The 15,780-nt window shown below is 41.8% G+C and overlaps 1 protein-coding gene across 9 annotated transcripts in view; it reads left to right on the top strand.

Moving 5' to 3' along the window:
- The window catches only part of LOC149314712 (sodium/calcium exchanger 3), a 273,963-nt gene that overhangs the window by 247,713 nt on the left and 10,470 nt on the right, over positions 1-15,780 (top strand). For all 9 annotated transcript variants that reach the window (XM_089521776.1, XM_089521774.1, XM_089521772.1 and 6 more), the window contains 2 exons: positions 10,846-10,970; positions 12,369-12,468. In XM_089521776.1, coding sequence (XP_089377902.1) covers positions 10,846-10,970; positions 12,369-12,468 — 225 coding nt within the window. The remainder of the gene's footprint in view (positions 1-10,845; positions 10,971-12,368; positions 12,469-15,780) is intronic.

The following is a 15,780-nucleotide window of genomic DNA, read 5'->3' as shown; positions in this document are numbered from 1 at the left end:
GGGTCCCACATGGCTCTGTCCTGGGCCCAGTGCTATTCAACATCTTTATCAATGACCTGGATGACAGAATTGGGGGCATACTTATCAAATTTGCAGATGACACCAAATTAGGGGGAATAGCTAATACCCCAGAGGACAGGATCAAAATTCCAAATGACCTGAATAGACTAGAAAGCTGGGCCAAAGCTAACAAAATGAAATTCAACACGGAGAAATGCAAGGTACTGCCCTTAGGGCGGAAAAATGAAATGCACAGATATAGGATTGGGGACACCTGGCTGAATGAGACTACATGTGAAAGCAATCTAGGAGTCCAAGTAGACCATAAGTTGAACATGAGTCAACAGTGCAATGCGGCAGCTAACAAGGCCAATGTGATTTTAGGCTGCATCAATAGAAGTATAGTGTCTAGATCAGCGGTTCCCAATCTTTGTTGGGCCACAACCCCCCAGCGGGCTTTGCGACTGGAAATCCTGCCCCTTCCCAGCCTCCCAACCAATTAGGGAGGCCACTGAGGGAAAAGGGGCGAGACTTCCGGTCGCAAAGCCTGCTGGGGCTTGCAGTCCCGTTCCCTTCTCCCCACAGTTACCTGGCAGCCCTGGGGAGAAGAGGAGTAGGCGGCCCCCCGTCCCTTCCTCCCCGTGGGTGTCTGCACCTGCGGGAAGGAAGGGAGAGGAGGAGGGACCCCCGCTTCCATTCCCTTCCTCCCCGTGGGTGCTTGCACCCGCAGGAAGGAAGGGAGAGGAGGAAGGACCCCCCGTCCCTTCCTCCCTGTGGGTGCCTGCACCCACAGGAAGGAAGGGAGAGGAAGAGGTGGCCCCCGCTTCCATTCCTTTCCTCCCTGTGGGTGCTTGCACCCACAGAAAGGAAGGGAGAGGAGGAGGCGGCCCCGCCTCCATTCCCTTCCTCCTTGCGCGTGCCTATGCCAGCGCGGGCACTCGCAGGGAGAAGGGAAAGGAGGGAGCCCTGCCCCCTTCCCCTTTTCCCCGCGCGATGCCTGCTCCAGCACCGGCACCCGCGGGGAGAAGGGGAGGGGGAGGCGGGGGGATTCCCAACCTGGCGACCCCCCAGAAAGGGTCACGCGACCCCCAAAGGGGCCGCGACCCCCAGGTTGGGAACCCCTGGTCTAGATCAAGGGAAGTGTTAGTGCCACTCTATTCTGCTCAGGTCAGGCCCCACCTGGAATACTCTGTCCAGTTCTGGGCACCACAATTCAAAAGAGATGTGGAGAAACTGGAGCGTGTCCAAAGGAGGGCAACTAAAATAGTGATGGGTCTGGAAACCATGCCCTATGAGCAACGCCTTAGGGAGCTGGGTATGTTTAGCCTGGAGGTGAGATGATAGTCCTGTTTAAATATTTGAAGGGATGTCATATTGAGGAGGGAGCAAGCTTGTTTTCTGCTGCTCCAGAGACTAGGACCCGGAACAATGGATGTAAATTAGGAGGAACTTCCTGCCAGTAAGGGCTTTTCGACAGTGGAACATACTCCCTCAGAGTGTGGTGGAGTCTCCTTCCTTAGAGGTCTTTAAACATAGGCTGGATGGCCATCTGTCAGGGATGCTTTGATTGGGAGTTCCTGCATGGTAGGGGGTTGGACTGATGGCCCTTGTGGTCTCTTCCAACTCTATGATTCTATGAAAATCCTGTACTCTAGCTGTATCATTGTGAAAACTGGGGCCATCTCTTTTAATTTTTCCTTGCTCACAATGCACACAATGGCTTTTCTATAGAGAGACCAGAAAATGAACAGCATACAGTCTGCCCTCCTTATCCACAGAATTTTTTATCCACAGATTCAAGCATCCTTGGTTTGAAAATGTTCAAAAATATATAAATTCTAAAAAGCAAACCTTGATTTTGTCATTTTATATAAGGCACACCATTTTACTTGCAATTATATTTAATGGGACTTGAGCATCCATGGATTTTGGTACCAACCCCAGTGGATACTAAGGGCCCACTGTATTGAGTTCTGTTATCACTGGATTTTTTAAAAGCTATAGCTGTGAATGAGAAACTGGCTCCAAGAATGGCACAAGTAATATTCAGAAGGGCTTGGGTACTTTGCAGTTCTTTTTGAAGTGGGAACTTTTCATCTTACAAAGTTAATTTCAAGATCACAATAAACTGATTTTGTTCAAGAACAGCCCTTCACTATAGACATTATGTGAAACTGGTGATTTCCAGTAGATAGAGCTTTCTCCACATTTCTGGAAAGGCACCATCCATTTCTTCTATTCAGGAAAAAAGAGCATTTTTCTGTACCATTAACATTTGCTGAGGTCCAGGATAAGGTGCTAGAATGGAATGCTGTCTTCTCTAACCGTGTTTCTGTATCTGGAAAGCAAAGATGGGAACCGAGGAAGAACTGGCAGGTTCATTTCCCTGCCTGGCAGCTCCAGACCTTATCAGGTCTAATTGGACTTGACAGCTGGGGAGTCTAGGGTGCAATCCATGTTGAAAGCTGAGTACTGAGGCTGATGCAAACAAATCAGGGCTGGTTAATAATTAAGCTGCAGTTTGGCAGCATTCACCTTGACAGACTTGACCTGTCAAATTAAAAACTCTTTCGTTGTTTTTTTTTTGCTCCTGGACACAACTTGCTGTTGGGACTCCTGCCACTTTAAGCCTGTGGGCAATTGTTCCTTTGCAGAAGCAAAGTAGTGTGGAGCCCTCTCCCTTCAGATATTCATCTTTGTGTTTCCCTTGCCATTTTGAAACACAGTCTGGAAATCCATTTGTTTTCAGTGTGCTCTTTGTTGCCTGCAACTGCTTTCCCTTTATTATATCTTCTTTTCATTTCTCCCTCTCTGGAAAATCAGTGCCTATTGTATGCTTTGTTAAGCACTTGGCCTAAATTGCATTGTTGTTTTTTTTCACTTAGAGTAGACCTGTTGAAGCAATTGCTGAAGGGCAAGTCAACAGTTTCTAAAATCCCATTGATTCAATGGGTCTACTCTAGATCAACAATTGGATTTAGGCTCCTGAGGGACAGAACTTGGGAGACAGTGCTACATACATGGATATTATTGGTTCCCTGTCCACATTGTCATTGTCATGTATCTGAGTGTTTCCATTAGCAGGAAGAGAAAAGTGCAGCTATGGGAGGGGGACCCAAAATGATGACATTGTCCCCTCAAGTAAGAATTCTGTCTCCCAATGAAATTTTCTTTCAGTCCGTAAATGTCTGCCCTACAAAGAAAGAGACATTCTAAGATACTTAGATTTGCTGTTCCTTTAAGACTAACCATGAAAGAAGTTGTAGCATAAGCTTTCATAGACATGGACTATTTCCTCAGATGCACTTGAGGAAGTAAACCAAGTCTACGAAAGCTTATGCTACACCTTTCATACAGTTAGTCTCAAAGGTGCTACAACAGTGCTTTGCATACTGATATTCCAGACTAACACAGATATGTCTCTGAATTCTACAGTTGCTTTCCCTTGGTAATTTTGCCTACCCCTTTTCTTGGGATACGCAAACTCTTTTTCTAAATGTCCAACAGAAGTTTTAAGTTATTGTAATGCTACAAATTTAGGGAGTGGAGTAACATTTCATTTGGGGAAGAGAATTCTTATTTGGGAGGCAGTGCTCTGCCCCCATAACTATACCCCCTGAGAAAGAGTTTAGATTACTATTCATGAGTGAGTGAATTAAGAAAAGGAACAGTTAGCTCATAGCCTTTTTTTTTTTTAGTACATTCACCACAGGCCTTTGAATACTACAGGATCACAAACCGTCCCCACCCCCCAACTCGGGAAATTTCAATGAGAGGTGAAACAGTTTTACAAGCTTGGAGTGGATGCCTAAAGAGAACCCTTTCATCACAAAGGCCAAATTCAGTTTCAGAGAAGTTAATCAAGATATCTGGTTGTTGCTTTGGCCAAAGTCAAAGGATAAACAATACCAACACACTTTGCTAATATGTAACAGACTTAGGAGAGGCCCTTCAGCCTTTTCAAATGTGGTCAACCGCATTAAAAAACACAGAAGGCACTGAATGATAATGCTATGGCCATCTTGGGAACCGCAGAAGATTCAGAAGCCTCAGAGTGGTCAGATAGGTTGCCATAATCTGGAAAGACTTGAAGGTACACAACAACAACAAGGCACACCCCTCTCTGAACTGCAAATCCCAAGAGATTCCATAGGATGTTGTCATGGCAGTAAAACTGAAATCACTATGCTATAATTGTGTAGTGTGAAAGGACTCTACTGTGAAAGGTCTATCCACTTTGCTACCACAGGAATAGCTATTAAATCCAGTTGTGTGCACTTTGAAACAGTTGGAGAAATGTTTTGAGAGGCATGTTTGCACCTCCCATTCCCAAGCTTAGAAATGTTCATTTTGGACTTCCAGAATTTGTCAGCTGTGAGAATTTGATAGCTATAATCCAAAACAAAGTAAAATGTCTAACATCCGTGACAGTTGGGTATCTTGCAGCATCCTCAGTACTGTGGTTTTTTGTGGGTTTTTCAGGCTATGTGGCCATGTTCTAGAAATTTTTCTTCCTGATGTTTCACCAGCATCTGTGGCTGGCATCTTCAGATGACCATATAGCCCGAAAAAACCCACAAAAAACCATGGATGCTGGCCATGAAAGCCTTCAACTTCGCATCCTCAGTACTATCCTTTTGATCCTTCAATGATGAATGAAGTTGGTACCCAAAGCAACAGAATGCATGACAAGGATCAAGTACAGTACTTTGAAAGGTTTGATCCATGCCCCTGCAGACTCCTTTGGGCTATTTTTTTCCCCAGTGAGGAACGGGGCAGGAATTATCTCATGCCATTTAATGATGCACATAAATAGGCCCAGGTAGACCAAGGAACTGTTTAAAGTGGCCTCTCCTTAATAGCTATGGTGTGTACACCACCTCTCAGTTATCACTGAACAGTACCAGCCCTACCATTTGGCAATGTGACTACCTCAGGCAGCAGTTTCCAAGTATCATGAGAAGACAACAGATTATTAGTTTGTATTTTTATTGACAAGTTGGTGGGAATGTACCTGTGCATTTTCTGCTTCATATGCCAGGATAACTTGGCTGGTACATGATACTTACACACTTTGGCTTGATGGAAGGAGTTACCACTTGCTATTCTACCTCAGGTAGCAAAGTACTTTGGGCCAGTTATAGAACTGGAATTAAAGCTCATGGGGAAAATGTGTTGTGCCCAATCAATTTCTTCTACAGCTGTGATCCTACTTGTGGTGGTACTGAGACAGAGGTCCCATCACTTCTCCATCTGGAGGAAAAGAATGATGGACAAGAGCATCAGTAACTCTACAAAAATAATAACTCAGTGCTGCTGTTTGGTCTTTTCTACTACCTTGAGGTTACTGAAGTGCTGATAAGTGAAAGTAGTATTTCTGTCTAGGGATGCCCTGAGAACAGCGGAATAGAGTTCATCTGTTCTTGTACATTGACTCCTTCCAACACCTAGAAGAGCATTAAAGGATTATGATACCTCTATTCATAATGGCAGCTAGTTTCTGTTTCTGTTCTTTTGTATAGATATTTCTTACTCTTGTGGAACAGGGATGGGAGGAAGAGGGATTTCCCTTCCCTAGAGCACTCAGTGGAAATATTTGGAAGTGGCTGTGACACTTCAATATCTTATTGACTTCGAAAAGTGTATGGATTTGTCTCTGCTGCAGTGACAGATTAATGCAGCATGTCCTAAAACAGGGATCCTTGTATGTTTTGCAAATTGCCCGAGTTTCTGCCAAGGTAATAATCTTCATAGTCTGGCTGAGCCTTTGAGTTGAGACAAAGTTTGGATGATAGATGGAGTCTGTGCAGGGTTTTTTTTAAAGCCTCTGAATAATTTCATGATGAGAATATGAGGCCTGCGGGAGCCCATGCAGGATTTATAAGCCCCTTCGTATGAAGTGCCTCATGTTCACAAAGCAACCTGAAGTCTTGATTAATCTGAGATAAATCCTTACCAACTACCTCTCCAGGGTGCAGCCTTCTGTTTCCTTTGCATGCTAGCTCAGAAGTCAAGGGTCATCTGAGAAAGGATGAGAGGAGAAAGTTCCATGGAAAGGACATTAGTCATAATGACTAGCAACTCTACTGCTTTGGCAAAAACAACTGTACATAACTTCTTGGGGGATACAGGCAAGGTGATTGCACCTGGGATGCCATCCTGACAGAGGTCCATTGATTAAGAGCCTTGGCTATTTCTGATGGATGATATAAATTCTATTTCGAACAACAATAGGAAGAGGCTTCCTTTTGTTGTTGTGTACTTTCAATTCACAATTTTATTCCAGCAAGCTTTTTAATGTATTATCAAGATAGGTGGCTTATATAGGGTATACATTTAAGTGACATTTTTAATGTGGCATGTTTAATGTGAATTTTATATTGTTTTTAATAGAGGATTTTAATTGTTTTAAATTTTTATTGTGAAGGTTAGTTTTTAGATGTTTTTCATCTTGTAAGCCACCTTGGGTCCCTTTTTGGGAGAAAGGCAGCATAGAAATTAAGTAAATAAAATAAAATAAAGAAGTCATTTCCAATTTATGGGAACCCTAAGGCAAAACTATTATGCAGTTTTCTACAGTGTGCCCATGCCACGATCCTTTTGTAGGTCAGTAAAATGAGTATCCAGCTTGTTGGGGGCAATTGGCTTACACATTATAAACCGCTTAGGGAGTACTATTTCATTGATAAATGGTATAGAAATGTACTTGCTACTGCTATTGCTATTGGTATTTTTTTGGCAAGATTTGTTCAGACAGAATTTCTCCGTGCCTTCCTCTGAGGTTGAGAGAGTGTGACTTGCCCAAGATTACCCAGTGGGTTTCTGTGGCTGAGTGGGGATTTGAACCCTGATCTCCAGAGTTGCAGTCCAACATTCAAATCACTACACCACACTGACTTTTCTGCTTCCTTTTACTTTAGCACAAAACTCACTACATTCGGTGGAGCTTTTGTTTTTGTTGTATGCCTAGGCAGACATATATAAGCAAATTGTTGTGGGAAATACTACACTTTCCAACATGCCACCCTTATTCCATATGAAGCAACTCTGTACTGGCTTGGAAATGCTGGGAGTTGTGGTCCAAGATTCCCATATTATGGCCCTGAAGATTTCCTCTTTAGCAGCCAGCCTTAGGGCAAAGAGGTCTTTAAATAACCCTTAGGAAGAAAGGGATGAGGCTGCTCCTGCTGATGCCACTCAAGTTGCCTCTGTGAACATTTTCCTCTCATCTCTTTCCTGCTGTGCCCTGGCCTAGCATGCAAAGGAACAGAAGTCCCCCCCCCCCTTTCATGGGATCAGTGGTGTGAAGAACTTTGCTTGGGCCCTTTGCTTTCACCTGGAGACACACAGGCCTACAATTCAGGGAGAAGGGCTGTCCCCACTATACCCAATTAGGTCCCTGGTGGTTTGTTTGAGAATATTGGCTTACCTTTTCTGTCGTGATGACTATTGCAGCCCAGTGAATGCTGTAATCACAACCACCACTGTAATTCTGATACAGACTGGTTCAATTTGAAAAAATAAACCCTTGAAAATACAGTATTAACGTGTGTGGCTTTGCAGCAGCAGGCAAGCAGTTTTTTCCCCCTCTGCTTTTCCATTGCTCCTGCTAGTAGAAGCCATCAGCACCATGGACAAGGGTAGCTTCCTTTTTCTAACATTGAAATTCTTTAAACAGCCGAGACAAATTCTCAACATCCGCCATGACTAGTATAATTTATACCAAGCTGTACAAGGGTCACGTGATAGATTTGACCTGTTCAATTAGATTTGTCTCATTGATTTAGTTTGCTCATCAGAGTCCTCCTTTACTTCTCCCTTGGCTCCCTTTTTTACTCTTAATTGTTTTCTGTCTTTAAGTTAAAACTTAGATTATTGACTCTTTCTAAAGTTCTATGTCAAACAGAGATATTGTATAGTTGTGAACATTTTAACTATCAGCAGAACTGGTAACAATTCTGTCAACAATGTTCCATTCATGTGGGATTATTTATTTGGCTTTAGTGAAACAGAAAAGGAGAAGGAAAGATTTGAGGAATACAATCCATTGGACTCTAAAGCCTGGAATTCATGAAGAAAGACATGTCTTTCTCCAACCCCAGGAGCAATGAGAAAATGTTTCCAACACTCCTTCCTTCACTTTACACTGCTTTCCATGGGGAGGAGATACTAGAGAATGGTTTGCACTGGCATGGGTGGGTCAAGTCAAATAATATAAAAAGCAGTAGAAGGTAGAAGTTGATTTAAGAAAGTGTACAGTCTACATAAAAATGTTTCTGGGATCCACCAAAGCCTCTAGAACCATTTGCATGCTCATGGATGTCTTCATGGACAACAAAGGTCTACACATGTACAAATCTTCTAACATATGGCAAATGTGCCCTTCCCAACTGCTTCAGCAATTGTGCAGATGCATTAAGGAATATAGTGTCCAGAGAAGACAGAGTACAGTGTGCGCAGAGGCCTCTTTCTCAGCATTCCTCAACCTGGTGCCCTCCAGACATTTTGATTATAGCTCCCAGCATTCCTGACCATTGGCTATGCTGGCTGGGTCTGATTTGTCCAAATAGCCTATCCAGAGGACACCAAGTTGGGGAAGGCTTCTCTAGTTCTTGTCAGTTGGATGGTATCTTTGGCCTCACAGCTTCTGGAAAGTTCCAGACAACAATAATAATTGGGAATAGTTTTTAACATCTTGCCTTTTCATCCAGACACCAGTGACTGGTATGAAAAGGAAATTCAAAAATTCAATGGGTGCTGTTCTTCTGGCAGTTTCTGAGGCTAAAATACTGTTTGGTAGTGTGAAAAGTCATGGACACCATTACAAAAGAGAGGAAGACAGTGAAAGCTGTCTGTGTCTGAAGATAAATTTGCCTTGCTGGACCTAGAGCTCAGGAGCTGCCAAGGCAGCCTCATTTCATGATGAGATGGCTTTTGCTGCTGTCCCCACACTGCTGCTACACCACAATAAAAAAGGAACTTATACTGATGTAAAAATGTTGCCAGTGCCAGTGTAATGTAGTGGTTTGACTGTTGGACTGCAATTTAGAAAACCAGACTTCTATTCCCTGTTCAGCCCATTGGGTGGTCTTGGCCAAGCCACAAGTAAGCCTCAGGGAAAGGCAATGGCAAACCTCCTCTGACTAAACCTTGCCAAGAAAACCCCATGATAGATTCACCGTAGGGTCACCATAAGTTGGAAACATCTTGAAGGCACATAACAAAAACAAAATAACTAGGTGAATCCCAACTGTTGTTTGCTAGCAATTTAAAAATCTGATTGGAGATCCAATGGAGTAATTTATGAGCTTCTTTACATGGTGCTGATGCCTGTGAAGCATCCATGCCTCCTGACTTGTTAACCCTTCCTGCCCTGAAGAGAAGGCTTTCTGCAGCTTTACCTTGAGCAAGACTTCCTATCCGCCTGCCCTGTCAGTGATATGAAGATGAAAATATAACAACTTATTTTTCCTAAACTTATCCAGTGTAAGAACCCTTCACATTTGGTAATGTAGCCCCAGTATGAATAAAATAAAATATATGTATATGCAATAATGCACACACTTCATTGAGCAAGCTGGTGTGTGTGTGTGTGTGTGTGTGTGTGTGTGTGTGTGTGTGTGTGTTCATTTCTGAGTCAGACTGCCAAGTGCCATTGCCTAATCAGTGAAGAAAATCTCTTCTTCCCTGCAAACACAGCAAATCCATATGAGCATTTCAATTTTCATAAAAAGGAATTTCTGTTGAACAGAGAATGAAATAACAGATGCATTAATCTGTCTCCAAGCTGAGTTGGCAGCACTGAGTGCCCTAGGAAGACAATAATTTTTATTCCTCAATCAGTTCACTTTATACTGACTTCTTGTATTTGGTTACTGAAATCTTGATCCATTTTCTATAAAATATTGCCATGTACAAACAAAAATAGCATTATGCTCATATAATAAGATAACTTTATGTTATTAAATCATATGCCATTAGTTCACAAAGAACATTGCTCTGAACATAGGGCTATGCATTACATGCAACATGGGTCTACTCATGTAGACAGTTTTCCTGTGTCATGATATCTTCCTCTTCCTTGTAGCATGTAAGTTCATTTGCCCCATGTTGTGCATTGCCTCACTGGATACTTCTTTGCCACTGGGAACCTATGACTTGAAGCAAGACATGGGACAGAAACGCATACACAATACAATGATTTCATCACAACCCAAGAACTCAAGAAATGAAGCTTGTACAATTACCTAGGCATTAGTCATTTAGTCATTAGCTAACAAATCTTCAAAGTTGCTTCCAAAGAAAATCTGTACTGAAGTTACACAAATATGCTTAAACCTGTTATTACAGTACATTAAATATGGAGAAACTCCTGGATAGTAGGCTTAAGAAATAATTTATCCAATTACTCTATTAACATGATAAAGAATAACCATAACAACCAGTCCCAACATTTTCAGTAAGCAATGTCATTGACATTTGCCTGAAGCAGGGAGAACTTACCCAGTCGACAACCCCTTTTTCATTTGGTTTCACTTCACTTTTAAACAAGGGATATTGAAAAGGAAAAAAATTTGGCTGAGTCCATCTCCATGTTCTGCTCGCTACTTAGGCAAACAGTATCCATTTCTCATTCCCATCCCCAGCGTCTTCCAAAAGAAGCACCCTAAGTTTAAAGTCATTTCTCCTACCATTACCTTCCTGTGATTTGTTACGTTGAGCTTGTAAGGGAAGCTAGAAATGTGCAACCCCTCTCTGGCCAACACAGCTCTTCTGTCCAGTGTCCTCTGCCCAGTGCTAGAAATGTGGTGGACATTCTTTGCATGTTGACACTTTTTTCCACAGAAGTGACAGAAAGGAAGCTGACAATGGAAGAGGAAGAAGCCAAGCGCATTGCGGAAATGGGGAAGCCAATACTGGGCGAGCATCCCAAACTGGAGGTCATTATTGAAGAGTCCTATGAATTCAAGGTGAGTGCTGAATTCCAAGAAGGTACCAAGTGTACCAAGACTTTTGGGGAGCAATACATGAACAAAAAGAGAGGAAAGAGCAGTGGTTTAAAAGAAAAGGAAGCCAAAGTAGTACAGACAAGAGGAGTCTACAGTGAGTAGGGGAAGAGAGACTGTGGAAGAAAGATGGGGAGGAAAGAAATCTGAGGAAAGGTTGGAGACATAGACTGTGAATAAATGTGTTACAGTGGGTTCTTGGTATCTGTTGGGTTTGATTCCAAGACTCCACATGGGTACCAAAATCCATGGATACTTAAGTCTCGTTATAAATAATGAGATAGTAAAATAGTGTCCCTTATATAAAATGGAAAAATCAAAGTTATCAAGCCATCAATGCTTGAATCAATGGGTGCTGCATCTGTGGATATGAGGGAAAGCTGTATAGTTCTTAGAATTACCAGCTAGTCTCCAATATATCACACTGGCTCTCACAGAGGCTGTTTATGTGTTCATTTCTGGGAGCAAGTCAAAGTGCTAGTTATGACCTATAAAGAGCTATATTGCTTGGATGCAGACTCTCTTTTTAAAATGATCTCCCTGTATGAGCCTGCCCAACTCTTAAGAGCTATGGGGGAAGGTTTTTTGTGGGTTTTTCAGGCTATGTGGCCATGTTCTAGCAGAGTTTCTTCCTGACGTTTTGCCAGCATCTGTGGCTGGCATCTTCAGAGAATGTTTGCCTGGAAAGGACTTGGCTATATATATTGTGTGATCTGGAAAGGCAGGAGTGATTTTCATGTGTATTGTTGGTTGCTAACGGCAGTCCTCAGAGTGTGAGGGTCTTCACAAGAGGACTAATGTCTGCTTGATTAGTGCTCATTGTCTGCTGGGAAACCCCTGACCCTGGGAGATTTCTCATTTGCATTTGTCTTTATCTTGCTGTCTTTCAGGACTGGTAGCCAAACCTTGTTTACTTTAAGGGATTCCTCTTTTCTGTTGAAATTGTCCAGGTGTCTGCGTATTTATAGTTATTATTACATTTTTAATATGGATTTATATTGTTTTAAATTACAGTCGCCCCTTTGAACTCACAGGTGATCCATTTCAGACCCACCCCGAAATCTCACACATATTCAAGCCCCATAGGCTTGAATGGGTGCGTGAATGTGGGGTGCACCCCATGGGTGTGCACCCCATTCAGCTAAATAGCAGTCACCCCTCCACAGATTTCCAAGTGTGCACATTTCAAGTGTTGGGGGGACAACTGTACTGGCATTTTAACATGATAGCTATTTTTTAAAAAAATCTTTTTAATTTTTTTTAGTATCAGTTTATCATCTCCCTTGTCAAGCAAAAGGCTAAAAATATATTTTAAAATACATATAACTAAACATGCTTTATTTATCTTCCTGTCATTGACAGAGTACTGTGGACAAGCTCATCAAGAAGACAAACCTGGCTTTGGTTGTAGGAACACATACATGGCGGGACCAGTTCATGGAAGCCATTACAGTCAGCGCAGGTAAGAGAGGTTGCAGGTGAAGCCTGTAACTCAGCTGAAGTAGTTATGATGGAGAGAAAGAGGGAACCATTTATAGTCATTGTGGCTTGAATGAGGTCTTACTATGCTCTCCTGGTGCTCAGAGTAGTAGCAGTTGGTGGCATTCTTGTCAATGGGGCTGTGAATCTACTGTGTTATAGTCCAAACATTAAAGGAGAAAGGAGTTATCAAGCTAATGAACAGTATCCTCAAATTAGTGCAATAAGTACAAAATAAGTGTATTTTGGATAGCTCCTTAAAATTTAGACTGAAAATTTAGACTAAGACCCAGAGTGGATTCATTACCCCAGGAATATGGATGCATGCACTGTCCCTGAGTTTTTATATTAACTTTGTTTGACTTGTATTTTGCTTTTTCATCTGCACTTTGGATGTTGAATGAGGATTTATTGGTTAATCAGCTGTTAACTGATTGTTAGTTGACTAATTATCTGGACTTTAAACAACAAATGTGTTTCATTTTAATAAAACTGCACATTACCAAAACTCAGTGTAGCTATTGGCGTACTATACTGGTTCTTTTTGATTAATCTAATAAATTGACTAGAATGAATTAACACCTCTAAATTAAATAAGAAAATTTAATTTCTTTAGACTTCATATGGATTTGGCACCTCATTTCCAGGCATACCTTGGAAATCTTTGCTTCAGTTCCCAACTTTTAGCAGTGCTTAAATTCATTTGCCTTTGTGACTGGGATTTTAATGCAGTCTTTTTAAATCCCTATGAGTTTTGTACAAATAAGATACAAAGGAGATAGCAAGTTGGGGGGTGGGGGAAGGAAACAGCTCATTTCCTTTCAAAGCTGTTGCAGGATGCTTTGTGATATATCTTACCTTCACTGTACCTCACATTCACCATGAAGAAAAAGTTTCCAATAGGCCTACATATAGGAGCAACCATGGCTTGTTTCTCCTGGAGTTATTTGTGAGCTTGATGGTGACCAGTGAACATTAAACATCAAGAGGAGCAAATGTGCTATGGGATCATTTGTGCAGACATTCTCACTTCTTAGCTTCAATCCTTTTTGATACCTACAGACATACTAGCAATAATAGAAGGCTGGAGTGATACCACTTTACTTGGGGCAGTTTGCATTTTGGCACCTACTCCTTCACCATTCTGTTTCCTTCCCAGATGAATATTGCTTTAGGGCATACTCCTTGGCTGCAGCCCAAAGCGTACATCCTTGGAAGTAGGTACCATTGAAGTCGATGAACTTTGTTTTCAGATAGACTCGTTTCAGCTTGGAAAAGTTATGTTTGTGATGGCTATGCTAGCTTGGGTATTGGAGCTATAATCCAAAAAAGTAACTTTCCCAAGTTCTGATCTGCCTGTTTATCCTTCCATCACCTCTCTGTTACTTTCCCATTTAATTTTTTCTTTCTTAGCAATAACATAGGAAGCTTTTTGTTCAGATGCAGATTCTTAATCAATTCTTTTAAAGAGCTGAATGGATAAATAATTATAATCTGAACAGATTCTTCTCAACATTTTGTTTAAAATCCACCACATCTACAAAACTTGGATGTGAAGATTTTGTCCACAATAAAAAATTATTTCCTAATAATTTTCAGTACCTAGCATACTGTGCATGGCTAAGTCAGTTTCAGTTGAAAAACAGTCTATAAAGATGTCACTAGTATTTCTGTTTCATTATATAACTTGATGCATAAAAAGGACCGGGGGTATGGTTACACTCTCTAGTATTGGGGGAAGAAGGCTGCTGCATACATGTACAATTTTGAGGAAACATCAGAAATGCTGTTACAGAATGGCTGCCATGCTAAGCTATGGGCCATCACAAAACACCCATTCCACAGAAAGGCAAATGCTTAGTACAGTACTGTCATGTTCAACAAGCTGAATACCTCTGGGGCTTTCTCCCATAGGAATTAATGGTTGCAATTTAATCTTGTGCAACTCTGAAGGATTAATCATTGAACATTTTACCATTGTTGGAACTACGCTGAAACCTGTCTTCCATGGGTGGCACCTAGTAGCCCAGCAATAGAGAAACCCTTTGTCCACACAGCCAAAACCCACCATTTCCTTCTGTTACTTTCAGCATAACAAACCCAGATAAATTATGCATTAAAGCTGGAGTCCTGTTACTGACATGCACATGTATAACTATATCTTACATGCATTCATATCCCTTTATGAATGGATTCATCCAAAATCTCTTTTGGATTCTATTGTCCTTGAGCACTATCACAAAACCTTCACCCCCAACAGCTGACAAGCCCTGGGAGGCTTCTGCTGCATCTTCTTACTGGTGGGAATGGGAGAGGGCAATTCAGATCCTGAAGATACAGGTGGTCTGGGCTCCTAGGGAAAGTAAACCAAGGGTGCACTCCATACATGGATGTACCCTCATTTCTACCCCCCCCCCAAAAAAAGCTGAATCCAACTGCTACTTCATGATCTGAGTTGCCTCCTTTTCCTCCCTGTAGATAAACAATAGCAGCAGCCCATCCTAAGGCTTGATAGTTTCTTGGGGAGGAAGAAGTATACGGAACTATGCAGACAGAGCAATGCCACAATGTGGGATCTCGGCCGTAGTGTGTAATCTTTTATCCTGGTCTTGGGTGGTGAGAAGCCCAACATCCAACTACCATGCTGTGTAAGAAAGTGAATTCCTTTTAATACCCTTCATTTTCAAATTATCACCTGCTCCCTGCTGAGAATTTTAAGTAAAGAACGCCGGCCTGGTTTTTAGTATGTTCATGATGCTGTCTCTGTTGCTATGGTAAAAAAAATAAGACTGTGTCCTCTGGGTACTCATAGGACAACAAAGCTAAGGACATTAAGAGACAGTACCCTTTTTCAAATATCCTGCTACCATGGCAGGATGTGGGAAACCTCTGTGCTGTCTTAAACCATTTCACCTAGTAATGTCGCTTCCCACAGAAACTGATAAGCTAAGGGGGAGCTGACTAAGGAATTCATTTCTTCAGTACTAATGAAGACTTCTGAGTAGAAGAGACTTATTCTATGGGCAGCTTTGAAAATAGAGTATTTACTTATTCTAGTTATGTAACATTACTCAATATGCACTATTCATCTTTACTGTATTTCTAAAAGTCATCTATATCTGAATGTTCTGGTTGTCAGGAACTAATGTGTGACAAGTTCAGGTCTTCATGCACCATTTTTTTGAGTGGATGGTCATTCTTAGACAAGGGCAAGGTAGCTCTGGAGTGCTGCAAGGATGAAAGACTAGCATCAAGAAGGAATTCACTTGGTTAACATTCATAGGACATGGAAGTT

This window comes from Sceloporus occidentalis, unplaced genomic scaffold, assembly GCF_023333645.1.
Source record: "Sceloporus occidentalis isolate IW3139 unplaced genomic scaffold, rSceOcc1.0.p SCAF_4, whole genome shotgun sequence".
Lineage (NCBI taxonomy): Eukaryota > Metazoa > Chordata > Lepidosauria > Squamata > Phrynosomatidae > Sceloporus > Sceloporus occidentalis.
The sequence above is the reverse complement of the archived record's forward strand: the minus strand, read 5'-3'. Positions and strand labels throughout refer to the sequence as shown.